This window comes from Equus caballus, chromosome 21 (assembly GCF_041296265.1).
Source record: "Equus caballus isolate H_3958 breed thoroughbred chromosome 21, TB-T2T, whole genome shotgun sequence".
Taxonomy (NCBI): Eukaryota; Metazoa; Chordata; class Mammalia; order Perissodactyla; family Equidae; genus Equus; species Equus caballus.
Window position 1 is genome coordinate 16,124,631 of NC_091704.1, and position 26,658 is coordinate 16,151,288.

The 26,658-nt window shown below is 56.5% G+C and overlaps 1 protein-coding gene across 36 annotated transcripts in view; it reads right to left on the bottom strand.

The window, feature by feature from the left end:
- Nucleotides 1-1,215: 1,215 nt before the first annotated feature.
- The window catches only part of EPS15L1 (epidermal growth factor receptor pathway substrate 15 like 1), a 93,363-nt gene continuing 67,920 nt past the window's right edge, over nt 1,216-26,658 (bottom strand). For 6 of the 36 annotated variants that reach the window (XM_070246090.1, XM_023625368.2, XM_070246100.1 and 3 more), the window contains exons 22-25: nt 23,012-23,144; nt 20,636-20,683; nt 6,954-7,159; nt 1,216-1,843 (exon numbers count right to left, since the gene is read on the bottom strand). In XM_070246090.1, the coding sequence (XP_070102191.1) occupies nt 1,697-1,843; nt 6,954-7,159; nt 20,636-20,683; nt 23,012-23,144 (534 nt within the window). In that variant the 3' untranslated portion in view covers nt 1,216-1,696. Of the gene's footprint in view, nt 1,844-5,857; nt 6,059-6,953; nt 7,160-20,635; nt 20,684-23,011; nt 23,145-24,561; nt 25,773-26,658 lie in introns of those variants that run through there. The other 30 variants (XM_070246093.1, XM_070246092.1, XM_070246103.1 and 27 more) reach the window with 8 other exon arrangements.

The following is a 26,658-nucleotide window of genomic DNA, read 5'->3' on the forward strand; positions in this document are numbered from 1 at the left end:
CCATCTGCCAGGAAAGGTCAATTTACAGTTTACGCTCAGCCTCATGACTGTCACTCTGAGAGGAGGCTACTAACAAAATACCTGGTTCTGAAAAGCTGCCTTTCAAAAACAGATTCACCTCAGCCAGGCGATCAAGGCCACGTCACAGGGAAGCTGTGTTGATGGCCTGTGCCCTGGACACGGTATGACGAGAGGGGCACTTCACCTCTGTGCTCCTCCTCCCCAAACCCGTCCCCCAGTCTAACCACGAGAAAAACACCAGACCGACCCCAACTGGGGGCATCCTACAACATACCCGCCCAGTCCTCCTCAGAACTGTCAAGGTCATCAGAAACAAGAAAGTTCAAGAAACTGTCTCAGCCCAGAGGAGCCTCGGGAGACGCGATGACAAATGTCGTGTGGGATCCTGGGACAGAAAAAGCACACTGGGGGAAACTGAGGAGAGCCCAATAAGGTCGGGACTTCAGTTAATAAAATGCCCCAATATCAGCTCACTAATTGTGATAAACGCACCATACAGAGTAAGATGTTGAAACATAAGGGGAAACCGTGTGAGGGGATTACGACAAGTTTTTGTATTATCTTGTGATTTTTCTGCAAATCTAAAAGTGGCTTAAAAAATAAAGTTGATTAAAATGTAAAAAGCAGCAGAGACATAAGCACCTGTCTGTTCTCAGAACGCCCCCCGCTGGGATGGAGTCAGGCGGCTGGGAGCCAGCGTGCAGCTTGGGGGGGGTCGACAGCGCAGGCTTCACGGGCAGAGGGGAAGGCAGAGACCTTGGCCCAGAGACCAGGAGCAGCAGACAGGGGCCCTCAGGGTCGGGGCGGTGGCCGCACTTCTCCGGATACAGGCTGTGCTCAGGCTGCTCGGACACTGGCTGAAACCCCTCACAAGTTTTTATCATCTTTGTCCGAGGGAAGTCGGCCTGGGGTGTCCAGTCTACCTGGGGACAGTGAGAAGCAAAGCCTGGGCCAGGGGGGTCCGCAAACCATTTCAGAAACACTCTGTGAATCCTGGGGGAACAGGACAACCCCTGAAAACGTCCAAGTTGACCTTCTCTGTGGCCGGAGAGTCTACTCAAACACTTGGGATTTAAGAGGCATGCTCCACCTTGCCCCCCCTCGCTGAGGGGCTGGCCTGGCTCGCGACACCACGTGTGAACGTTAATGCAAGGAGAACAATGTTTAAATGAAAGGGAAAACAAGATCCCTATGTTTTGTATTAAAATATTTTATATTAATCATTCAAACTTAATTTTTATACAACGAATGCATACATCGTGGCGTCTGCCTCAGGGGGAGGGCGGGGAGGGGTCGGGTGGGTGCAGGCTGGGCGCTGGCACTCGCCAGCTACGAGCGTGCGGGCGGTGGGGGGGGGGTTGGGGCAGACACACACGCTTGCTCTCCTGGTCCAGGCAGGAGGGAGCCTGGTGCTGTCACTCGACAGGGAGGTCACAACAGAGGCGGATCTGCGGTGGTGGCGGCGGGTGGCCTATGCCTTGTGGCCTCTCTGCCGGAAGAGCCCCCCAGAACCAAGGCCCTGTGGGCAGCACGTCCTTGACATGACATGGCTGTGACACGCCACAATGTGACACGGGGACCGCTGAGAGTGAGTGAGTGTATATACAGACTGCTGCGTTTTCTCCTGCCGCACCCGGCCCGCTGTCCCACCCACGTGCACGCATGGTGGCCGCGCCTAGGTGGCGGGCATGTCAGCCTTGCTGAGCGCGATGGCCAGCTCCAGGTCCTCCTGCTCCTGCCGCCGCAGCCTCGCCAGCCGCTCCTGCTCGGCCTTCTCACTCTCCCGCTTGGCCCACGCCAGCTGCTGCTCCTCATTGCCAAACTGCAAAGAAAAGTGGAGACTGGGTTACACGGTCCCAGAGCACAACCCGCCGGCTCAGGGGTGCAGGGGACATGAGGAGGCCTGGGGAGAGGGGTGCAGGGAAAGGCTGTGCTGGGATGCATGGGGGGAGGTGCCCAGCGTGCATGTGAAAACCAGAAAAAGCCAGAAGCCGTGTTGGGGTGGGGGTGGGGAGGGGACTCACACGCCATGGTCCTAACCCCTGGTCTGGAAGGGGTCACACGCCCCTGGGAAGCAGGGCTGCGTCTGCCCTTAACCACCCCTCAGACCTCCAAGAAACTAGCCACTCTGCTCTGCAGGGAAGCAAGGCAAGCAACGCCCGCATCGTCGGGGACAGAGTTCCGGCGAGTCCCCAGAATGGAGCCTCTGAGGCCTCACAGGGCTGAGAAACGACCACTCGGCCTCCTCTTGGGGGATAGCAGGGGCGTCCCTGAAAGCAGCCAGGGAGCAGAGGTCAGCTGAACCCTGAGGAGCTAGGACGGTGACCCCACAAGGCCAGGGCCTGGATGAACAGCGACAACAGGCTGATGACGCCAGTAGGCAGAGGTGCTGGGGCTGGGGGCTGCATGCGCAGACGACATGCCCTCCCACGTGCATCTCCAGCACAGCCGGCTCCGGGAGCTCCGTGGCCGCTGCAGCCACTGGATACTTGAACACTGACAGGAGCCCTGCCATTTATGCTGCCATTTGGTCCAGGAGTTTTTAGGTCTTGAGATCCTCTTCCGAAAGATTCGATTTTTTTTAAAAAAAATTTTTCAGATAACAAGATGAGTGATTTCATACCATTTGAGGTACCTTAGCTCTATGGAAAGAAAAGAGCCAGGTCACACGCTTGTCCCCTGGCATGGCTCCCCGACTCCGGGGCCCTCGGTGGGCCCCAGCCACTCTGCTCCATCCCTTCCAGACAGCCTAGGCAGAGCTGCGGCCTGTTGTGGGACGCAGCCTCCTTCATTGGCGTCCCTCCTCTCGGCACCCGCTCTGGCCGGCGCCAAGGATCAAGAGGCAGGCCGCCCTCCACAAGGCGCCCCCGGGAGCAGACAGACAGAACCCCAAGCCGACACGGGCTCTTGTGGAGGCTTCTGCAGACTCCACTGCGAGCACTGGGGAAGGAAGCTCACACAACAGGAACCCACAGCTACTTCTTCACATGCACACCGAGGCCAGTGACAACCCTGGAGGCGGGCTCTTCTACCAGCGGGGACACCGAGGCTGGGGAGATGGGGAGGCGGCTGCAGAGCCCACGCCCTCAGCACGCCAGGCGTTCCCCCTGGGTCTGGGGTTGGGGTGGTGTCAGCTGCAGCTGAAGTCAGGGCCACAGGACGGAGACGGGTGCCGGAGGCCCGGGCAGCATGCCGAGAGCAGTTCCAGGTGTTGGGGGGCCAAGCGCCCAACCTGGGCGCTGTCGGAACAGAGCGTGGGGTGGGAGGAGCCGGACTGAGAGGGGCTTGTGGGCTCAGACAGGAGCTGAGAGATCCCCTCAGAGGCTGCTTGGGCCGGTGAGGCGAGTGGGATGATCGGACGGGCAGTTTCTCAGTGCCTCAGGGCTTGACGGCCAGTGTGGGGAGCGATGCGGCCAGATGGCACAGATGGGGGCCGGGGAGGGAAGCGGGTTGGATGGAGGAAGCCTGGTCTAGAGCTAGACATGGCCTGAGGAAGAGGAAGGTGGGCGACGAGGCCTCCCTCCTCCCGGCCTCTGCAGCCAGCAGGGACGGCTGGGGTCAGCGGGAAGAGCCAGCCGAGGCAAAGGGCTGAGTCCGTTTCTTAGAGAAACTGCCCAGAAAAACACTCAGGGGTCAGATGGGTCTCCAGGTTAGACTCCCTGAAGAGTCGGTCCCTGCCCCTCGAGTTTCCATCACAGAGCACAGAGAATCGTCCTCTCCACCCCCGACTCTTTGGGGAATTTTCCAACACCTCATCAGGAGAAAAACAAGGAAAAAACAACAAACGCTGGTGGAAATGACCCCACAGTGCCATTGAGAGCACTGGAAGGGGACAGCTCAGCTGACAGGGACCTGGCCCTCCGCCAGCCCAGAGGAGGGGGCGAGTGGGGGTGGCCAGTAACAACCAGGTGATGCAGACCAAAGTCTGGAACGGAGGCCCAGAGGGGTCAAGCAACTAGCTGAGGCCACGACCTGGCAGGCTGGGGCACACTACGGTCCCCGCTCAGCCCAACTGCCGGGATGTCACCGCAGAGCCTCCTGCTCCAGGGCTCAGAGTTTTCAAATTAAATATGCGGACAGGAGTGTTCCAGATGCCTGCGGAGTGGCTGGTCCGAGGCCGGCTCCGGGCTCAGGACTTTGCACGCTCTTCCCATGGAGAAGCACGTGGGGCTGTGACGTCCGAGGGGACTGGAGGAGGGCCTGTCCTCTGTGGCTCCCCGTGTCTCGAATCAGCTGAGGATCGTGTTCCGGCCCTGGTGGGGACACCTGGTTTGGCTGTGCTCTAGTCCTGTGACCTGGATGTGCCACTCGATGTGCCGAATCTGGAACTCGTGGGTGCAGCAGCTGCTCAGGAAGGAGCAGCACTGATTTCTGCTTCCCTGTGTCCAGTCTCAGAGCTGAGCCACTGCAGGGCACAGGACGCCGCCCTCCCGGGCATCTCCTGCGCCAAGGCCTGCCTGCTTGGGTGGACACTAGGCCATTTTATTCAGAAGAAATCCAAGGTTCAGTGGCCTGCACATGAGGCCCCCAGACGCCCTTCCTCACCAGGGACGAACCTGTGTCCTGAGCTGTCCCGCAGACCTTTGCCGCATCGCTCATCGGGACACTTCTAACTCCCGCTCGTAACTCACTTGTTCTGATGTTGACATCACATCCAACTCGTTGGACAATGCAAAGTGTGGCTTATCCCATCTGATTTTGAGCTGCTCTTAATGCAGACTTCCGGAAAATGGAGCTGTTTTGCTAACCTATAAATGCTACTTCCTAATAAACACATTCGCCAGAGACAGAAAAGCTTGTTTTTAAAGAAATACCACAGAGGTTTCGTGTGAACAGCTCTCAGTACAAGTAAGCCATTCATGGAAACTCAGGGCTCGTCAATCAGAAGGTTCCAGAGTGGCTGAGCCAGGGCACCAACAGGGGGCCACGTGCAGCATGCGTGTGTGACACCGGTTTCCCTGAACCACACGGGCCAAGCTGCCCTGCACGGCAGCAACACATCTTGGTGGCCCTCTTGCAACACCCAGTCTGAGAAGGTCACGCCGCCACCCACCGGGCGGTTAGAGATCTCTCGGCATTTCCCAGGAAAGCTGAAAACCAGGAGCCGACTGTGGCCTTTTTTGAATTAGCACAAATCTTCGAGGTCCAGTGAACCCAGAATCCACTGGTAATGGGCTGAGCTCCTGGACGCCACGAAAATGCAAAGACATCCTGAGTCTGCGGAAGGGGACAGCTTCGAACCTGTGCTTTTTGGGTTTTTTTTTTTTGGACTGTGGTATGACCAAGGGGACGAAACAAACCAGTCAGATGTCCTGCCTCTCCCGCATGCCATCCCAGCAGAGTGGCTGCATCTCACTGTCGGGAGATTTCCTCTGGAAAAACTGAGGCAATCGAAGCCAGAAAGGTGATCTTAAACAGAAAGCACCAGGGCTGCAAACTTGAGTGGGCAGAATCCGATGCCCCTCCTGGAACTGAGGATGATTAAGTACCATGGTGTTTTAAAATCCACATTAACAACTGTTCTGGAACAACCAGAAATGGTGGGCCGAATGACAGCTTGAAACTTGGGGCATTTTTTTTAAAAAAATGATGTTTTCCAAAACACAGCCGTTGGGAAGAGGAGGAGGGGAGGGGGTGTCACAGGAAACAGAACCATGCATTCCAGAAAGAGAGCAGTCGTTTCTTCAAATTGCTGTTCAAATCCACTTACCCCTCTTCCCTACCCAAAACAGACTCCCTGAGTCATGCGTGAATAGTTCTATTTTTTTTCATCAGCATTTAATGTTTTTTCCACTGAAAAATAAATGCAGTGCTATTCAAGAAACTGTAGATAAAGTAGGTTTTGTTCCTGGCTTTTATTAACAATGATGCCATTTGTATACACACACCGTGTGCACTGGCTGTCAACAAACCAAGCTAACTGTGGTCGGAAAACATTCACAGGTCGCCAAGAGCGATTTCAGTAAGCCACAGGATCTCTGTGCACGGGTGGATCTGAAACGAATGGGGCGTTCGCTGGGTGCTGAGATGACAAAGCCTGTTTTAAGAAAGATATTCTAGGAATCGAGGCATCTATAAACAATGTATCTCACACCTAACCAGGAAAACAGGGTACTCTGCAAATTCGAAGGAAGAAAAGCTTTTTCAAAACATGCGTGCACCACAGACAGTGAAACCAGTTCTGGGAAGACAGCATCAGAGGCTCTCTGAGAACAAGATTTTGGGGTACCAACAAGGGTACTGAAAACACTCTGAAGTGACAGCGTTTTACAATCTGGGATCTTTTTTCATACTGAGAAACAAAGCCAACTCAAAAAGGCCCCTAACTTTGCTAAATGGCTTTTTGAGGGTTTTCTGGTTTTTTTTTTTTCAAAACGAAAGGGCTTCTGAGCGGTTGTTCTAGTTGGATTTCTCTTTTCACTGTAGCTGGTAACTGAAATGAAACTTTTACAAAATCAAATTGTCCCTCCTGGGTCCTTCAGTTTGTATGTGGGGCACAAAATGCACTGGGTGGCACTGTCAGAAAGAACTCCTGCACAGAGACCTTTTTGGGGACAGCGAAACCCTGATGTAACTGTGCAATCTTGTTCTCTTACTTCAGAAGCGTTTGACATCTCGGTTTCCAAGATCAATGCACACAGCAGCCTCCGGCCGACAGAGGTGACCAAGCCTACCGCGCGGGACAGAGAGGCGTGGAGGCTCCCTGCTGGAAGAGCATGCCCTCATCACAGGGCGCCCAAACCACAGCTCTTCTTATTGAGAAACGGTCTTTCTTACAGAAAGCGGCAGTACAGAATCAGTAACACAGCCCATGGCATGAGGCACCGGGGGCATAAGCCAGGAGGTGTGCCGTTCGCAGGAGACAAAATAAATAACCCCAAAGAAGCTGCAAGCAGAGGGGTGGGGGCGCGGAGGCGGAGAACTCAACTTACAGAGGTGAAGTCTGCAAAGCCCAAGGAAGAGGCTTTAGCAGGTTTAGCTGAAGAGGAGGGAGCAAATGGATCTTTTCCACTAAACGGGTCCCCAAACCCCTTTTTATTTTGGAACGGGTCACTGCTGTCAGCCCCGAGCGGCTGGAATGGATCGGGGGGCTCGGGAAAGTCTGCAGAACCAAGCTGGCTTATAGGTGTACTTTTTCCTGGAAAGTTTAGGAGAAAAAAAAAGGAGAAAAAAAGAAATGCAAGTTACTGACCACGGACAGAACAGAGTCCTGAGTGAGGCCGGGGCGTGCTCACTGGGACACCCTCTCCCCTCTTAGGAAAGAGCCGGAAAGCCGCTCAGGGGCTGGCCCCGGGAACCAGGATGGACCTAGGCCTCACTCTCACTTCACCCCAGAGACTTAACGGACCGTGAGCGATACAAGATGAGCACTGTACACAGCCCCTGCCCGCCGCAGCCCGCGCAGCTGGACTAAGCGTAAAAAGCTCACACGCAGGCGTGTTCAAGCGAGTCCCTTCAGTATGGCAACATTTTCCATCACACTGAGTGAGAAAAGAATCATGGCTGAGCAGAAAAATACACTGCAAGCTTCCAACAACAAAAAAGGGGGGTTAGTGTCACCCCATGGGCTGCTATTAGCCATGTTAGTCGTCAAGGTCTGGAGGGAGCTCACCCGACAAACCCCCTTGCCATCCTGGGCATGGAATTTGTTTTCAGCTCCCGCTGTCCCTTTGGTGCTGATGGCTCCAAGGGGCAGGGGTTGGGTCTTTCTGGGGTCTTGCTGAGGGTGGCTCTAGGATGCCTGGGTCCCAGCAAGGCAGATCTCGACAGGGATGTGGGAGAGAGGTGGTTTTTTTTTTTTGAGGAAGATCAGCCCTGAGCTAACATCTGCCGCCAATCCTCCTCTTTTCTCTGAGGAAGACTGGCCCTGAGCTAACATCCATGCCCATCTTCCTCTACTCTATATGTGGGACGCCTACCACAGCATGGCGTGCCAAGTGGTGCCATGTCTGCACCAGGGATCCCAACCAGCGAACCGCGGGCCGCCGAAGCAGAATGTGCGAACTTAACAGCTGTGCCACCGGGCCAGCCCCCAGGAGAGAGGTGTTTAAAATCAGAGGGAATGGCTGTATATGAGACCATGCTTGGGGGATGTGGCCTGAGGGCAGGTGGCTTCTCCCAGCAAGTCCTGCCAATGTGCCGGAATATTCCACTAAGAACCAGAGGCCTCACCAGGCCTGCTTAGCAATGGGGGGCCCTACTTGAGCCTCCAGGATCTGCCAGTTTTGCAGGCCAGGTTCCTGCCTGACGCCATTCATTTGCCCAACAGCTGGCGGGGGTGGTCGGGGTACCTGAAGGCCAGAAGTTCATTTGCATCCAAGCAGTGCTATGTCCAAGCCCCAGACTACAGTCTCAAGGAGACTTAACACGATTTCAATTTGTAAACTGAGTTGCTTATGTCTGCTCTTGCAATTCCAATGCTAATGCGCAAAAAGAACCCAAGAGCTGAGGGCCACCCTCCAAGATGACTTTGGGCATCTAGCTGCATGTCCAGAGAACACCCCTGGCCACAAGCTGCACCTGCCCCCACAGCACCTGAGCCCAGACAGCCGCCTTCCCCCCAATGCAGCCACCGCCATGCTGCCAGCAGCTAGAGACCCGCCTGCCCGTCCAGCCTGACGCCTGGCTCTACACCATCCTCTGAGGCTGCTCCCCAGGTGACATTCCTGAGGGCCCCAAGGTGTCTCGAAGGGCTCCAGGACCACAGCCTGCCCCTGCCACTTTTAGTTCTGGGGCCTTGACAAGGACGAGCACCTCAGTGCCAGCTGGCTTCGGTTTCCTCTCTGTAAAGTGACAATGGAGAGGAGAAGGTCAGACGAGGTGACTGACAAATAGCCGTACACCTCAGGGGACAACATGGGTCTGTCCCACTCCAGGCCACCCCAGCATCCTGCACTGCAGTGCCACGCACCGTGGGTGCTCAGTGGGCACGCGGCTGGTGGGAACCTGGCCCACAGCCCCTCGCCTGGACACGCAAGCTTATCTACTTGTGGCTGGATGCAGCAGCTGGGTGACCATAGGTACAGATGCTGCTGTAGACCTGTCTCAGCTTCCCCCACGGTGGTGAGGCTTGGCAGTGCCCCAGGAAATGCATGGCACCAGCAACGCAGGCCCAGCTGGGGAGAGCCGACAGACAAGAGGCTGGGCGGGGCCCACCAGGAGCAGTGGCGGAATCCCCAGGCCTGTCCCCCCGAAGTCAGAGCGTGTAGGGCCGTGGGTGCCACCAGTGCATGGCTGCGCCCGCCGATCACTGGTACCCAGGGGACCACCCTGCCCTGCAGAACCACTGCTGATTTCCTTCTGCGCGTTCAAGGAAACACAGACGCGTGCTCCCTGCGGTTTGCACAGGACTCGAAGACACAAGCAGCCTGGTGCTGAGCTCTTTTTCATCCTCCCACAATCAGAAGCAGAGCGCCTTTGGCCTTGGCTGCACGGGACTCCCGCGCTGACCCGAAGCCTCAGCCGAGGGAGTCCAGGCTGTCACTGTCACAAGCAACACCACTGTACACATGTGCAAGTCTATCTGTAGGAGACATTTCTGGAGGTGGAATTGCAGGTTGGAAGGCGTGCCCACTGTGGCCTCACTGTCTCGGTCACACTACCCGGCCCAGGAACTGACAGAACTCACACCGACCGAGAAGGGTAGAGGGGGAGGGCGCAGGCTGGGGCATCTGTCAGTGCCTCCCTGTGGCCTCAAACAATGCAGTCAGCATTGAGGCCCAGTGACCAAGGTGGGTGCTGAGAAGGAAGTGGCCCCACGGAAAACCTCCACCAAAGCCCCAGGGTGTGCCACCTGGGCTCGGACTGGAAGGGCAGTGCTGAGCCCGTGCATGGCAGGACTGAGGGCCTGTCTCCCACAGCAGCTGGCCTCTCGGAGCAAAGGCCTGGGCTGATCTCCACACCCCGTCCTCTGCCCTGAAGAGGCTCCTACCTCTGCTCCTTCCTCTCCTGTTCAGGACAGAGCCCAGATCCTGAGGCTGCCTCTCCAGCACCAAATGCTCCTCCCTGAGATGGCTTCCCTGGGGCCACCTCACCCAGCCAGATCCTCCCTGGTCTGAGGGGTGAGACATCGGGCCCACCAAAACCTCCCTGGTCCTGGCACTGTGGGGAGAGGAGAGCACTGCCCGTGTCACTGTAGACCCATCTCCCCTCTCTTCAGAGCGAGGTCAGCAGCTCTGGCAGGAGATGTGGGGTGAGGCCTGCCCAGCAGCTTGTAAACACCACACTGTCCACCTGGGAGCATGGGGGACCAGGTGTACCTCAGGGACACCTCGGGCAGGAGGGAGGGTGGGTGTGGGGCCAGGGTGCTCTGGTCCACGTACCAGCACCACCTCAAGCCACTCTACTGCTCTCTGCAGCCACTACCCTGGGCAAGTGTCCCACGTCCCACATCTCTCCTGGGTCCCTAGGAAGCGCTTCCTCCACTGGCTGCTCACTCTCAGCTTCCTGTCCCATGGGCTGTCCCCACCCAGAAAAGTGGCCTTTTAATGTACAGCTGATACCGATACTGCTGAGATCTCCCAATGGCTCCCCACTGCTTTAGAAACACACACCCCGGCCTCCATCCTGCCCCTGCCCTCTCTATCCTGCGCCTCCTGTTCCCCTGCCAGGAACGCCCCTCCCCACGTGGGTGCTGCCTGCTCAGAGGTCACCCGCCCTGCTTCTGGCTAAGAAGTCTGTCTACCGCCTCGGCAGCCCCTGTCACACTCTGGCTTTCCGTTGCTTAGTCTCTCAGCAGAACACAAGCTCCATGGGGATGAGGCCCTGCCACGCCCACTGCGTCCCCCTGCCTAGAGCAGGGCCCAGCTGGAGCCCCTTGGTCGACTGAAGCTCTCTAACAGGCATGCTCCACTTTGCCCAGCCCAGGCCAAACTCTTCCCGCATCCCCCAATGGCCCTCCTTCCCCAGGACCCCCAAACTCAGGCCTTCTTTCTGTCCGGTCCCTGAGCCCAGAAGGCACTGCCAACTCAAACGCTGCCACCTTCTTGGGGAAAGCCCTCATGACACTCCCATCCCCTGGGGCCTGGGCTCAGCTCTTCTAGCCCAGCCGTGGGGCGGCAGCGGGGTGAGGCAGGCCATGGCATGCCCCTGGAAGGTGGTGAGGATGCAACCACCCTGCTTACCCTTGCTCTCTTGGCCTCAGTTTCCCAATCCACGAAAAGGGGTTGTTATGGGCTGAATTGTGTCCCCCTAGAATTCATTATGTTGAGGTCCTCACGCCTGGTACCTCAGAATGTGACTGCATTAGACTGTATTAAGGGGTCTTTGCTGAAGTAATTAAACTAAAAGGAGGTCCGATGAGTGGACCCAACATCCAATAGGACGGGGAGTCTTATAAGAAGAGGAGAGTAGGACACAGACACGCACAGAGGGAAGACCAAGTGAAGATGGCCAGCTGCAAGCCATGGAGAGAGGCTCAGGAGAAACCGACCCTGGCAGCAGCACCTTGATTTGAGACTTGCAGCCTCCAGAACCACGAGAACACAGTCTGCTGTTTCAGCCGCCAATATGCTGTACTTTGTTAGGACAGCCCCAGCAAACCCCCATGGGGGAGCACAGGGCCTGCCCTGCACAGCAGCCAGGGTGGTGACCAACAGCAGGGCCGCCTACCTCCGCAAGTCAACTTTACTGGATGCCAGTGCCAATAAGCTGGACCGTTCCCTCCTGTGTCCTCTATGGCTGCTTTCCCACCCTGACAGCAGAGAGCAGCTAAGCAAATGGAAGGCCTGCAGGGCGGGAAATACTGACTCTTTTAGGGAAAAATTGTGCATACCCCTGCTGTTGAGAGGGGCTTAGCTCAGATGCCTGGCAGGTGGTAAGCACGCCACCCAATCAGGCCCCTCCGAGAGACAGGGATGCTCCAGGTCCCTGGGGGAAGAGCCAGGCCAGCTCGCCCCTGCTGCATACCCTGCAAGGAAACTCAAGACTCCAGCTACGGCTCTCTGCTGACAGAGCCACTCAGAGGGTCCGTGCACGGCATGGTGGACAGGCACAGCCCCACAGTGAGGGCACTTTCCCCGCGTCGGCCACACTGGCCGGGTATCTGTGCAGCTCCCTGTGCAGCAGCCCCCCATCCCACCTCCTCGAACCCTCCATGGGACTCCTTCCCTACCACAGAGCAGTGCACGTGCCAGGTGCCACCCCCAAGAGAAGACACGCAGCCCCAGAAGAGTCCCTCTACAGAGAGTGCCAAGACACACACCCTGCCACGCTTTCCAAACCCCAGGCAGGGGCATCACCTAAGGCTTGACGGAGACAGACACGTGTGTTCCCACATGAACCATGCTCAGGGGCTCCTGAAAGGCCTGCAGCCTCTTCTGGGCCCAGGGAGAACAGCCCTCCCCTGCGCACCCAGCTGGTGTCCGCAAGGACCCCCAAGGCCATGGGCAGGGGTGCCCTGGGGGCCAGTGTCCTGAGGGATGGGGATGCAGGCTCAGGTCACACAGGGACGGAACACAGACCTCAGTCTGCATGGTCCTCACAGCCTGGTCACCGCCAGTCTTGTTCCCATAGCCACTTCCACCGTCCTGACTGTCCTGCACCGACCAGCCTTGCCAGTCTCTCCCTGCATTGGCACAGCCTCACCTCCCCTGGAAGACCCTCCCCCAGGCCTCACCACCCCCTGCAAGCCCCCCCCGACCTTGTCCACCTCCCATGACATTGATCTGTCCTGGTCTAGCCTCCAGCACACCTGAGGGTCAGCTCCATGTGGGTGGGGCTCAGCACACTGCAGCTGCCAGTAAATACCACCCCATCCCCAGTGGGGTCCTCTGGGCCAGTGCCACCAAACAGGCTCCATCCCGAGGGACACGAAACCCTTTGGGGGAACCCCTCCGGTGAGCTGGGAAGGATTAAAGGCAAATGGCCTCCCTGCTTTGCAAGAGAGTGAACGTTTTCACAGGTGCACAGGCTGATTTTTCACAGAAAACTAAAATGACGATGGACCAAATAGCAAAATCCTACTACAGGAAAAAGAGCTGCGGGGACAGGCTGGAAACCTCAGGGCACGGTGCGACCCCTGGTTCTGGTGGCAAGCACAGGGTGGTCCTGCTTGATTTCTTGGAGCATTTCCTGCAGGGTCTGGTCACAAAGGGCTGACAACTGAGCAGGGACGAAGGGGTGGGCATGTCCCAGTCAGGCCCCGAGAGTGATGGTCTGAGAAATCAAATAAATCACCCACTTCTGGGCTCTTTTTCTTATTTTCAATTAAGACCGTCCTCCTCTCGTTTGTGTGGTTTTCAAACAATTGCTTTGTGGGAGGCAGTTAAGAATCCAGCTGGCCAGAATTTCCAGCTGAGGTTTCTGACAAGCACAGAGATGCTCGGGAAGATGGAAAGCATCGTTCACATCAAGAGCTGCCAGGACCTGGTTTTGCTCTGTTGCTGAAACCGTTGTTATTTAGAAATCATGACTGTGTTAATACGAAACCAGGGCACGTCAACTGCTCTTGTTTTCAGATGGGAAAAAAAAAAAAAACGGTTTTTTCTCGGTTGTCTGTTTTTGTGCTTTGGCATAGAGGCTGCATTATTGGACCTGACACGTGCAGAATCCGTGGGGTTCCCAGGCCAGCTCGACACCAGGCTCACGACCAGGGGCTCTCTACAGCGGCACTCCACGCACGCCCTCCGGCCACACTCCCCACTCCGCACCCTCATTTATTTTTAGCAGCCGCACTTTTAAAACATTCTGAGTGTAGTTCCTGCTTTTATGTAACCACTTCTGCTAACTCCTTAATCGCTTTTTCCGATTTTCTGAGGTGTAGCTTATCTTAAACGTGACCAAGTCACTTTTATCTACCTCCGTGAGGAAACTCAGTGCACAGTTTTATGCCTTTTCATGGCAATGTAAGGAAAAGTCTGGCCTGAGCTGTGTTTCAGAGGAGGGAACAAAAATCATTAAAAAAAGAGAAAAGAATTGGTATAAAAGCTAACCAGATTGCTACCGGGCACATGGTTCTGGATCGCCATTCCTAGATGTCCGTGCGGGACCCACCAGACCCCCAGCACGGCAGAAGGCAGTGACCGAGGACAGACTAAATGAGGACCCCAGGGGCGCTGGTGGCCAGCGAATCCCCAGCACTCTGAAGATTACCAGGGCAGAGGAATGCAAGATTGAAGAAAAGGCAAATAGGGCTTATTTCAAACCGCAGCAGTTTCAACAGTTACCCAAGCGGTGCACCGAAACCGCACACAGGGCTGCCTTCAGCAAAAACAGTATGAGCCCGATGGTTTACCACAGTGTGTGCTGTTAAAAAAACACTCGGTGGCCGGCTCCACCCTGGCAGAAATTGTTTTAATGCTCCTATTTGTTCTCTTGTCCAGTCTGTGAGCGCCCCCCACGCCTGCACCCAGGACAGGGACGTGGTCGGGACTAGGGGGGCCCCCCGGAGGAGCAGCTGGCAGGGGAGCTCCACATCTGCCTTTCCCAATACGCTTTTCAGGAAACTCTCCCCTGGAAAGGGGCCCCGAGAACCATGCCTAGAAGATGCGATGGAATACAAAGACCCCCCAAACCGTGGAAAAATGAGCGCCCTGCGGGCTCTGCGGGAAGGCGGCTGCTCTTGCCTGAAACTCTTCACTCAGGAGGAGACAGGGCTCTGGGCGATGGGGGGGTCGCAACAATCTGATGCATAAAGTGCCAGAAATACACATGAGTGTGAGAGTGTGTTCACCCCAACTGGACACTTGTTGGGTTCTGTTTACAAAATTCAGGGCTGGAGTTGGAAAATGCAGTGCTGAAGATGAGAGAGAAATACAAAAACAACAAAACAAAACAATAAAAAACAAAGGTTTGTGGTCAGGACAGCTGCCCCACCTCAGTCATTACCCTATACAATACAGGACATCCACACAACTGCCATTTACCCCAAGACAGGACACCCACACCACTGTCACTCACCCTGCACAAGTCGGGACACCCACACCACTGTCACTCACCCTGCACAACTCAAGACACCCACACCACTGTCACTCACCCTGCACAAGTCGGGACACCCACACCACTGTCACTCACCCTGCACAACTCGGGACACCCACACCACTGTCACTCACCCTGCACAACTCGGGACACCCATACCACTGTCACTCACCCTGCACAAGTTGGCACACCCACACCACTGTCACTCACCCTGCACAAGTCGGCACACCCACACCACTGTCACTCACCCTGCACAAGTCGGCACACCCACACCACTGTCACACCCTGCACAAGTCGGGACACCCACACCACTGTCACTCACCCTGCACAACTCGGGACACCCACACCACTGTCACTCACCCTGCATAAGTCGGGACACCCACACCACTGTCACTCACCCTGCACAAGTCGGGACACCCACACCACTGTCACTCACCCTGCACAAGTTGGCACACCCACACCACTGTCACTCACCCTGCACAACTCGGGACACCCACACCACTGTCACTCACCCTGTACAACTCGGGACACCCACACCACTGTCACTCACCCTGCACAAGTCGGGACACCCACCCCGTGCCAGGCTTCTCAGGCTCACAGCACACAGGAGAGCTGTGGCTGGGGAGGGGGCGCTCATTACCTCGCCTCCTCCCTTCCTGCCCCTCAACCCCAGCAGAAAAACTTAACTGGGGGGAGTGGGGAAAAAGAGAGAAAGCAGGCTGTCCAGAGCACAACCTTTCAAATTCACAATCACTTAGAAACTTTTTACAGAAAAAGACTGCTTTTTACAACCCCCCCCCCCCCACCCACAACTGTTTTCCTCTGGCTGCCACCTCCGGTGGGCTGGGAAGGCAGCGGAGGAACGCCGGGGTCTCTGGCTGGGACCCGCAGGACCAACGCCCGGCCTGCAGGGAGGAGCCCTGCAGCCGGCAGCCTGCTCGCCTGGCTGAGGCATGCGGGAGAAGGCAAACCCAGCAGATCAAAGCGTGCCAAGTCGCACAGCCCTGGCTGATAAAATCTGAGGTCCCACCATCACAGTGTTGAGATTTTCCACTAAAAAATATTTACCGAATTTTAAGAAAATCTGCTTAATGCATTGAAGGGAACAGGATGAGGTTTGGTTCTGAATTGTTGAGAAAAGCTGAACAAATATTTACTATTATCCATCAGGCACCCCCACAACTGACGTGTTTTTCATCCTCTGAGAGGCATCTGAGGTGGTCAAAGGTCATGGAAATTGCACCGGGCGACAAGTCCCATGGATGTAGGGTCATCCCACTGTCAGAAGAAAAAGGAGAAAAGCAGCCACACTTTTTGGGTCCTCAAAAGATAAACATCTTTTGGAGTGAGAAATACAATTTTTGAGAGGTTTCCACAAAATGCTCCCATGACATGCGTAAGAAACCTGATAGGGGGCTACTCAGTTCTGGAACAAAGGAGGGGAGGGGACAGGTGATGCACAAACAAATCTACAATCAGGAATCAGTCTTTACAACAAAAGCAAAGCAGACTGCAGGGCTCAGAGTTCTGCTTTGTGAAAAATCACCTTTGCTCTTTGATCTGCGCCTGTGTGCCAGCCTGCCCTGTCCCCTCCGAGGGGCTCGGGTGCCTTGGGGGGATGGGGAGATGCTAGCCACACGCAGCCAAGCTGGCGGAACCCTGGGTCTGCACGGGGGTGACGGGTGCCCAGCCTTATTCCTCCCTACAGGGGAACACCAATGCCACCAGAATGCCCCTCTGCACAGGCAGGGGTGCTGTGCCCACATGTAACAGTCCCCATGGGGCCACGGCGGGTCTGGAAGCCAGCCAGCAGGCAGCGTGCACTGCAGAGGAAGGGACAGTCCACCAGGGGCTCCCTCCTGCTGGCGGGCAGCTGGGAAAGAGGTGGGAGAGCCTGGAGCAGAACGGGGACCCCTACTCTCACTCTCTTCGTGGTCAGATGCCCCACTGATCACACTGCTCTTTTTCAGTTGACAACGGCAGAGGGAGGGGGGACTGTGGGACTCAGTGCTTTGAACGTGAGAAACGAAGAGATGAGGGACCATATTCATCCTGCGGGAAAAGCAGGATCCGCAGAGGGAGCATCTTGCTGGGGCCCTCCCGCTGCTGTAGCGGGAACTAAGGGACCAGGGCAGGACCGGCCAGCAGGGAGGCGCCGGGGGCAGGTGTGGCTCCTGTCTGTTCACCCCCATGCTCAGATGCAGGACGGGGAGTCTGGGCTCTCTGGGCCTGCCCCCAACCCGAGGCCCCACAGCCCCCAGAACTCCAGCTGCCTGAGCCCTGACTCCTCTGCTCCAGGACCCCAATCCCGGGCATTTGTGCCCCACTGAACAACAGGTGACAACCGTGTCACTCAACTCCCACTCAATCCGCCCTTCTGGGTGCAGGAGGGTGGGTGTGTGCTAAGATAGGCAAATGCTTCTATTTTCAAACTCAGCCGACTTTGCAGAACAGAAATTCAACGCAAAGAACAATCCGTCTCCAGGATTTTACATGTAACTGGTTGAGAAGAAAATCACCTTTCTCCCTCTACCAGGGGCAGGGCTCACGGGCTCTCAAGCACTCGCTGTCAGGGGTCGCAGCCAGCCTTGGCCAGGCTGGCAGGCAGGCAGGGAGGGTGCCACCACGCTGGGCATCTGAGCTCCCTGGAGCACTGTAACCCCAGCTGGCCAGCAATTGCCAGAACTTTCCAGGCTTGTCAAGCTGGCAGTGAACCACTTTTGTCCCATTCTAGAACTTCACATGTAGCCACTGAATTATCTCTTTGAAATCATCGTGGGAACGGAATTAAAGTAGTTAAGTTCAAGGCTAAGGTGCTAACCGCACGGCTCAACTGGAGAAGCCATTTTACAAGTGGATCTGGTGTGACAAACAAGAGGTCAGAACCCACGCGAGCCAAGGACAGCCACCCCGGTGTCACCCTTCGCCTGGCATTTCACAGCACACGGGCTGATGCCGGTCAGGAAGGGCGGCTCCCTCCGTGACCGCGGCCCATGCAGGAGCTCCCCAGGATGGTCAAGGTGACCACCAAGTGAGCGGGCTGGCCCCGGGGGGCGGCAAGCAGAAAACCGCCCCAAAGAATCCCAGCCAGTCACCCTGTGTGGAGCCTACACACAGGTGTGGGAGGGGACTTGTGTTTTAGGGGAGAATTTTTTTTTAAGAATCATTTGAATCAAACAGGACAGGTAAAATGGCATCTCATTGTCCTGCGTTCATTGGAAGAATCGTGGGAGAGGGAAGAGGGTCAAAAAGACTCCGTAAGCATGTGCATGGCTTTACTCTGGAGGTGAAGAGGTCGTCAGCAGTAATAAAAGGGTAATTAAATTGGGGAGAGGTTAAAGGTGAGTGGCTGGTTAGCGGTGAAGGCGCGCTAGCTGGTGTCACCCAGGGCTGCAGGAACCGCAATGCAGGGCTGCACTTGCAGGAAGTGGCAAGGGTGGGGCCGGGCGCAGGATCCCGCTATCTGTCGCCGCGGGGCGCGAGGCCCAATCACTGACACCCACACAGCCATTTCCTGTACTTAAAAAAAAAATCTGTTTCTCTCTTTGCAAATCAACAACTTTTACCTAGAAACTCTTCAGCGGTGAGTTCTGACTGATCTAGATCTCTGGTCCGTTGCAGAAAATACACCATTGTTTACCTGGGGGAGGTGTGTGCGCTAACTTTAACTGACAGGTTTCGGCGGCTGCTGGCGGAGTCTGTTTTGCATCTGCCTGGAAGAAACCAGTTCTCTCTCCCCAAACAGACACCTGCTGGTTATTGAATACCTTGATAGACCTTTCTAGAAAAGACCTCCAGGCATAGAGAACTCAGTGCCGAAGCCCTGTTCATGCTCCAGAGGCCAACTCTCGCTGGTCCCTGAGGGCACACTCTCTGGCTTGGGGCAAGAGAGAATGGGGTATGTGGCCTTGAGAGCAGATGATCAGCCGTGGGCTGCTCCTGTCATACCCGTGTGATACCACAACTCTTGTAGGGGATCCTTGGCAAGGCTCCCAGGTGGAGGGGTCCCCACTGTGACTGCACAGGCTGACACAAATACGTGTTTATTGCATGTCAATTAAAACTCAATGGAGCTTTTAAACACAGCTCCCATAGAATGGGAACTATACCTCTCATGCATGAGACGGCAGCCAGAAACCACGCGTGCCTCACACCGCACGTGCACTTGGGCCCACACGAGCGACGGCAGCTACGTTTTGCCGAGAGGACCCTGGAGCCCTCTTTGAAGTTCCACTACCCACGCTCTGACTGCTCTCAACTGCAAAGACTTCTGTAGCCTGCAGTCTCACGGGAGAAAGTCTGCCTTGATGACTCCCTGCACGCACAGGCTGCCTCAGGCCCAGCCTCTGTCTCTCCCAGGAAAGGACCTACCTGTGGAAGGGGGCCCTGCGTCCTGGTCCCGTACCCTGGGAGCAGGTTGGGGGTGCACCGCACATCTGTCACACCACGGGCAACTGCTGTGCAAGGGCACTTTACCCACATGGCCACCTGCTAGGTCAGAGTTGGTCCCATGCTCAAGCAGGAAAACTGAGGCTTGGCAAGGTTAAGATACCTGCCCAGAGCCCCTCAGGGGGACGGCAGCAGGGCTGGCACGGGAACCTAGGCCCCTGTCCGACATCTGGAAAGCAGTCTGGTCAAGCAGCTTCCCGGGACTCTGGCAGGATGGGCATCCCAGCAGCTGGAGGCAATCAGCGTCAGACTCAGTGTCTCGGTCTTACAGGTTGGAGCCAAACTCCAGGTGCAGAGACTAGAAACCTCAGGAGCCCCTTGGACAGGCAAGCCCCAGGTGGGAATGTGGGGACATCAGACCCATTTCACACGCAGGGCAGCATGTTTATGGAAGAGCCCATCCTTCATCCTGGTTTCTGCAAGTGCAGGCGTGAAGCTGCGCATTTGGTTTGTGAGAAGAACTGTTATCACCAGACGGCCTGCGTCATTCACTCTGCCTATCTCCACAGGATCACGGCTGGACCACCAGAGCCACAGGGCCCCAGGAGCAGGGGGCCCACCTCACCTCCACCACATTCAGCCACGCTGGGACCGCAGCTCCCCCTACATGTCAGGGAGGCCCTGGAGTGCGATGACGAGCTATTCCTGGGAGAAGGCAGCCACCATTGCATGCTGGCCACGTGGCCTTTTCAAGCAGGAAAAGGCCGGGCCAGCGAGAAGAGTAGAAAAGAACGTTCCATTTCCTCACTTTCAAACTGTTGGACTTTATATTTTCTTAAAAAAAAAAACAAAAACACTTGTACATCCTCTCGGCTGCTTCCCATCCTAAACAGCCAAGAAAACAAGAGGCCTGCCTTGTGCTTTCGTAACGAGTGTTCTGAGCAGGACTTCCTCCAGCACGCATCTGCTGACCCGTCTTGCTAAGAACCAGCTAACGACTACGCTGCTCCCAGTTTACACAGCCTCGCTCTGTGCGGTGCGGACGGGGAGAAGGGAGAGCAGTGTGCACAGTGGGACCTCAATCCCTTCCATCAGAGAAGTGGTGGGGGCAGACACCTTCCTCTGCGTCCCCCAAAGAGCCGAACGCCTCCCCCAAATGTGACTTATTCAAGCGTCAACCGCTGGGTCAGACACGCGCGTGGGTGCATCGGCACGGCTAGCGGTTTCAGGTTGTTAGAGGTTAGGATGAAACCACAGCAGAAACGCCGCTTGAAGCGCTCATGGCAACCGCCACACGGTGTGTACCTACCGCCCAGCAGTGTGTACAGCGCTGGCTTTTTCTGTTCAGCCATGGCTTCTGGGTAAGAGAATCAGACGAGAGACATTTAGGCCTACACGCGGATGCATTGCGGCTGCTCACACCGCACACATGTCAGCCATGTTCCAGAGCACCCCCAATCTCACGGCTTGATTCTCATTACAGCTGCCTATGGGGGTGGGAGGGCTGGGCGGAGGCAGGTCACTGGGTCACCTCGCTGATGACCTTAGGAGGCCCACGTGACTTCTCTCACTTCCCTTTTCTCTTCTGCTGAAAGGGCATCACACTGCCTATCTATCTCGCAGGTCTTGCTAGGATCTGGTGAGATAAGAGGCACACAAGTGCTTCTTAAGGGCCATGGACGTGAACAGGCTATTAGGGGCACCTCACCAGCCATAGCAGAGCAAGGGTGTGGCAGCCCACAGCCAAGAGCAGAGGCAGCCTAAGACCCCCAGGGTCAAACAACCCCAAAACATGGACAGCTCTCTAAGAAGCCTAAGCTCAGACACCAGCTCCAAGGAGGCCCCCAAACTCCTGGTGTTCTCTGCTTGTTAAGTCTGCGCTACACTAAAAGCAGAAGCCAAAATGTGGTGGGCAGAATCGCAGAGGGAGACACAAGGGGAGGGGACAGCAGAAGGCAAGTTCGAAAGCAGACCGAGCACTGGTTCAGATAAGAAGAGGAGGCCAAGAAGAGAGTTTCCAAGAAACCCTGAGAATGAAGCCATGAACCTGTCAGCCACTGAGTGGAGCATCTCCTCCTTGAGGAACATGTATGTGCACATGCATTCACAGGAGAGCATGTGCACATGTGTGCATGCAGGCACTGTGTGAGAACATGTGTGCGCATAGGTATGAGTGTGTGTGCACATGTCTGCACATGCAACTAGAGTGTGCATGCATGTTTACATGTGCAAGTGTGAGCATGCAGTACGTGAACGTGTGTGCGCACATGTATGTGCACAACTGTGTGCAAGCAGGTGCATGTGTGCACATGAACTGCATGCACTGTGTATGTGCATGTACATGCTTGTGTCCATGCATGTACAAGCATACTGTTGCTCCCATCTTTCAGGCAGAGGAGGCCTGATGCCATTTGATCAGGAGACCATCAAGGTCCCCTAAGCCACTGTCTCCGTCTAAGGCACCAGCAACCTCTCACAGATGGAAGGGAATTCCTTTGTTGGTTCTGCTCCCCCCACCCCGTTTCATCGTAAATGCCTTTGATGTGTGGCTGACAGAAGTGATCGCTTCATGCATCTGTTTCTGCTCACAGTTCACAGAAAATCTGTTATAAATCCACCCGGCCCATTGGTCATACTTTCTCTCATGACTCATCTGTAAGGAGGCCAAACTGGCACATCAGGAGATGCTCCACCCATCCCCCTGAGAGAAAGCTCCGGCCAGCCCAGGTGATAGGAGGGGAGAGGCAGTGTTTTTAAAATTCCTTCCCCTCCGTTCGTCTCTACTGACAGGTGGACCTTGTGTAGGAAGAGTGGCCAACCTTGGACCAATGACCACTGATAACTAGAGAGCTCGAGGGCCTGCAATGACCATGGGCCTCATGGGAAGATTGAAGGAGAGGGGCAAGCTCAGGCCGGAGGGAGAGGGAAGGCCATGCAGAGCAGGCAGAGTGAGGGAGCGAGTGCTTCTCCTGTCGCCACCCACAGTCTAGGGACAGCGCAGGCGAGACTGCCTGGAAACTTGCGAATGAGACACATCCTGGCCGAGGCACCAAGGAAACACGGAGGGGATGGATACACGGACTGAGAAACTGCAATGAATCCTTCTGCCGCTGAAGCAACAGCATTCTGCTTTCAAGTCTGTAACCCAGCCTGTCAGCCTTTCCCATCACCTGAGAGAGATCCCATGCACAAGTTCAAAGTCCTCAGAATCCTCAGGGGGGATGCGCTGGGCCCTCTCCTGAGAGCAGGGCCTGGGCCAAGGCTGAGAGAAATCAGCAGCCTGGCCAGACTGAATCAAGAGGGCAGCCTCGGCCACCAGTGCTGCCGTCCCCACCCTAGGGCCCTCCCTGAGCCAACCTGGGAAAGAGCTCAGGTGGGGTGGGGAGGCTGGAGCGGCCGCAGGGCCTGGTAACTTGCTTGGCTGGGATTGTACGGCAGCTCTGAGCCCTGAGCCTTCCAGAGACCACCCTGGAGCCCCAAACAGAGCTTGGAGCCAGTGAGGGGCCCGGGCTACACACACACCATGCACGGACCCAGGCGACTAGGTGGAGGGGAGACCCTTTTGCTCTGAGTGTGGGCCCCATGGCATCTGCTCTCCTCTGGGCCGGTGAACGGAGGGGCCCTCAGTTCCCCCGCCGTCCTGCACCGGTGGGTGGGCGGCTGCAAGAGAAGAGAGAGTACTGACCGCTGGGCGGTTTAGGCCGTGGAGGAGCAGGCTTCTTCGGAGGCAGAGCGGGAGTGTCCTGTTTACTTTTAAAGGGGTCATCTGAGAATCCTGCCCCTCCAAAGGAGGAGGTGAAAGGGCCAGAAGTTGGGGGCTGAAAGAGAGGACACGAAAGAGAGGCAGAAATAACTGTTAACACGGAGGCAACGGACGTCCATTGAGCCGATGCTCACATACAGAGAGCCTCAGCGAGGCCCCCAACCCTCCAGGCTGTGCAGCACAGCCCCTGCTCGGTCCCAGGGTCTCTCACAAGCCCCCTGGAGTCCTCCAGCCTCTGACAGGCAAGCCAGCAAACAAAGAGCAGGCGAGAGCAGCCCCATGAGGGAGTGCCCCTTCCACACAGGCCATCCCACCCACACAGGGACAATGGGTATTCCTGACCCCAGAGTCCCCTGGGCCTCCAGCTCATGTTTCAGAGATGCACCCCCCCCTCACCCTGTGCCGCCTCCAGGCTAAGTGCTGGCCTGTGTGGCCAATGCCTTCCATCAGTGACAGGCAGCAACAGGCGTCTGATCAGAATGGCACCAGACCCTCTCATGCCCCTGGGCTGCCTATGGGTGCCCCTCAAGTGAGTCAAGTCGGAGCCCACGCTTGACTGACCAGCCCAGCCCACCATTGTTGGCACAGCCATGGCTCCTCTGTTGGGCTCTTATCACATTTGGCCTGGACCTCCCACTCCTGCTCCCACCCACCCCTGCATCACCTGTCTCCAACCCAAATCAAACCCGATCACCCCAGCGACAGATAGGTGCATGGAGAGAGGGATGCGTGGCTAGGTAGATGGGTAGAGATGACAGACAGGTGGAGAGGTATGGAGCACTGAATGGTCCCAATGCCCACAGGCAACCTCTAAGCACACTTTGAGGCATGCAGGGCCTTCATCACGGCCCCCCACTGCCTGATTCTTCAGCCTCATCCCTGCAGTCACCCCCATCCCCTCCCAATGATTCCTGGGTCCCTGGAATCCTTTACACCAGTGTCTCCAGGCCCCTGAGCACATGGGGTCCTCAGAAGGGAGGCTTGTGCATGCCCACCTCCTCTGTGTCAGCACAGGTGAGGGGGCAGCACACCTGCTGGCCGAGCCTGGGTGGGCAGTGACTCATCTCTGTGTGCACCCCCACCTCAAACACGAGCACAGCACCAGGCTTGACAAACCGCAGGTGAGCTGGCTCCTCTCGGGTGACAGGGCCTTGGGTACCCCAAAAAGAGAAGATCACTTTCCCTGGGGTTGGGGAACCACTTTTACTAAAATAGAAAATAAGCAGGAAAAAGTACAGCAGGAAACACAGAGCCACTAGAAACAAAGGGATTGGTAGAAACTGGTGTAAAAATGCTAGTATGGTCCTCAAAGAGCAAGGAAAGGAGACACGAAATCCGTGGGAGGGCAGGAGTTGGACAGGGCACAGAGAGGGCATTTCATGTCCCCTCCACAGGGGGCAGGCCTGAGGACAAAGACAAAGCAGCAACACAACGGTGCACACATGGGACTTTCTTAGATAAGCTGGACCAACCAATTACTGGAGCAGTGGGGAGAAGGGGCGACTCCAGTCGTGGAAGATGGCTCCCCCTCCGCCAGGATCCAGTCACGGGGACACGGCTCCCCCTCCGCCAGGATCCAGTCACGGGGATACAGCTCCTCTAGGATCCAGTCACGGGGACACGGCTCCCCCTCCGCCAGGATCCAGTCACGGGGATACGGCTCCTCCAGGATCCAGTCACGGGGATACGGCTCCTCCAGGATCCAGTCACGGGGATATGGCTCCTCCAGGATCCAGTCACGGGGATATGGCTCCTCCAGGATCCAGTCACGGGGATACGGCTCCTCCAGGATCCAGTCACGGGGATATGGCTCCTCCAGGATCCAGTCACGGGGACACGGCTCCCCCCTGCCAGGATCCAGTCATGGGACTGGCTCCTCCTCTAGGCTCTAGTCATGGGGACAGCACGCAGCAGCCTTGACCTCTGGTATCTAGTTATAGACACTAGTCTCAGGTGAGGGACAGGTGGCAGCCCACAGGATGAGGAGGGGCCTGGAGAGGCTTCTGCACACTCTGCTGACCCCCGTGGGAGATGCTGGCTCTGTGCTGATCTTCTCACCTCATCTTCCAAATAGCCTTGGGAGGGAGTCCTACCGTCACCACTTCCGTTTTACACATAGGGAAACTGAGGCACAGTGAAGAGATGCAGCCTGCCAATCACCGCACCTCAGTGGTGGAGTGAGGGCAAGAACCCACGTCGTCTGCCTTCTGGGTCAGGAGCCCTGGGCGTTGCCATCGGCTGCTGGCAGCCTGCCTCACAGTAGGTTTGGGACCATGTTCTGGGCAGTGTCCCTGTCCTTAGGCCTATGGAAGAGACATGCGTGGATGCACGTGAGAGGCAGAGTAAGGCAGGAGGAGGCCCAGAGGAAGATGGGGGTCCAACGAGGAAGACTCGTTTCCTTGCCAGGACCACCCTGGCATACCAGGAAGCTCTGAGAAGGCTGCAGGGCTGTGGCTGCAGGGCTGTGGCAGGGCCAGGAGGTGCCTCCCTCCATGCTGCTGTTCCCCTCTCCTGGGCTCTGTGACACTTGTCCCTTTAGGCATGAAAGTCGGGGAGTCTCTTTGTAAAACCTGCTGCTTGAGTTTCCAGAACATCCGCTTGGTCAGGCTGCAGAGCACAGTGGTCAGGGTGGGGTCTGGATGCCCTGCCACCCACTAACAGCTCCGTGTCTCGGTTCCCTCATCTGTGAAATGACAATAATGACAGGCCCTAGTGCACAGGGTCGCCGCTAGAATGCAAGAAGGTAACGCATAAAATCACTCCACCTGGCTCCTGGACGATGTTAGCACTGAGATGGCATGACTATTATCACGCCAAGGCTGCAGACATAATGAGAGTTCTTGTTGACACCTGCAAAAGACCCTGGGAACGCCCTGCCAGCTGCAGATGCTTCGCTGCTGCCGCCTCACACCACCCGCAGAGCCATTCCCAGAGGAAGGCGGCACAAGAGCTGAGGCACGGCGGCCCAGCTTTAAAATGGTGCTCTGGGGTCTGCTGCTGGGAAAAGAGTGAGGTGGGGACAGAGAGGGAGGGAACACTGGTTCTTCTGCTTATGCCTCCGCCACTCACAGAGCACAGCCCAGGCCCAGGGCTCACGTGATTTCCACCACAACCTGAGCCGGGCAGGCAGGAATCCAAACCATTTTCTTAGCAGAGAGGTGGTGTGACTGGCCCCAAGGCCCTCCCTCGTGTGGACTCCAGTCCTTGTCCTGGGAGCACACCAGCTCTGGGGTAGGAGGGCAGAGGGGCACCAGGAACCCTCTGGATGCACTCCCAGTCTCAGGTGCACAGTGTCCTTTTCTCTCCAGGCCATGCACTGCCTCCTGGACTGTCACCCAACTGGAGCGAGTGCTCAGCTGGTCGCCGAGGCAGGGCCCACCCTTGGGAGCCGCACCACCCCTGGCTTGGGCAACAAAGGGTTCAGAGAAGGGGGGAACCTAAAGGGTCCACTCAGCTCAGAGTCCCTAACACGTGAGAGCCAGCAACACACTAAAACCAGAGCTGCAATGCTCATCCTGGCTGGCTGGGGCTCCGTGGGCCAAGCGGACTCTCCGCCCGCTTCTGTGTAA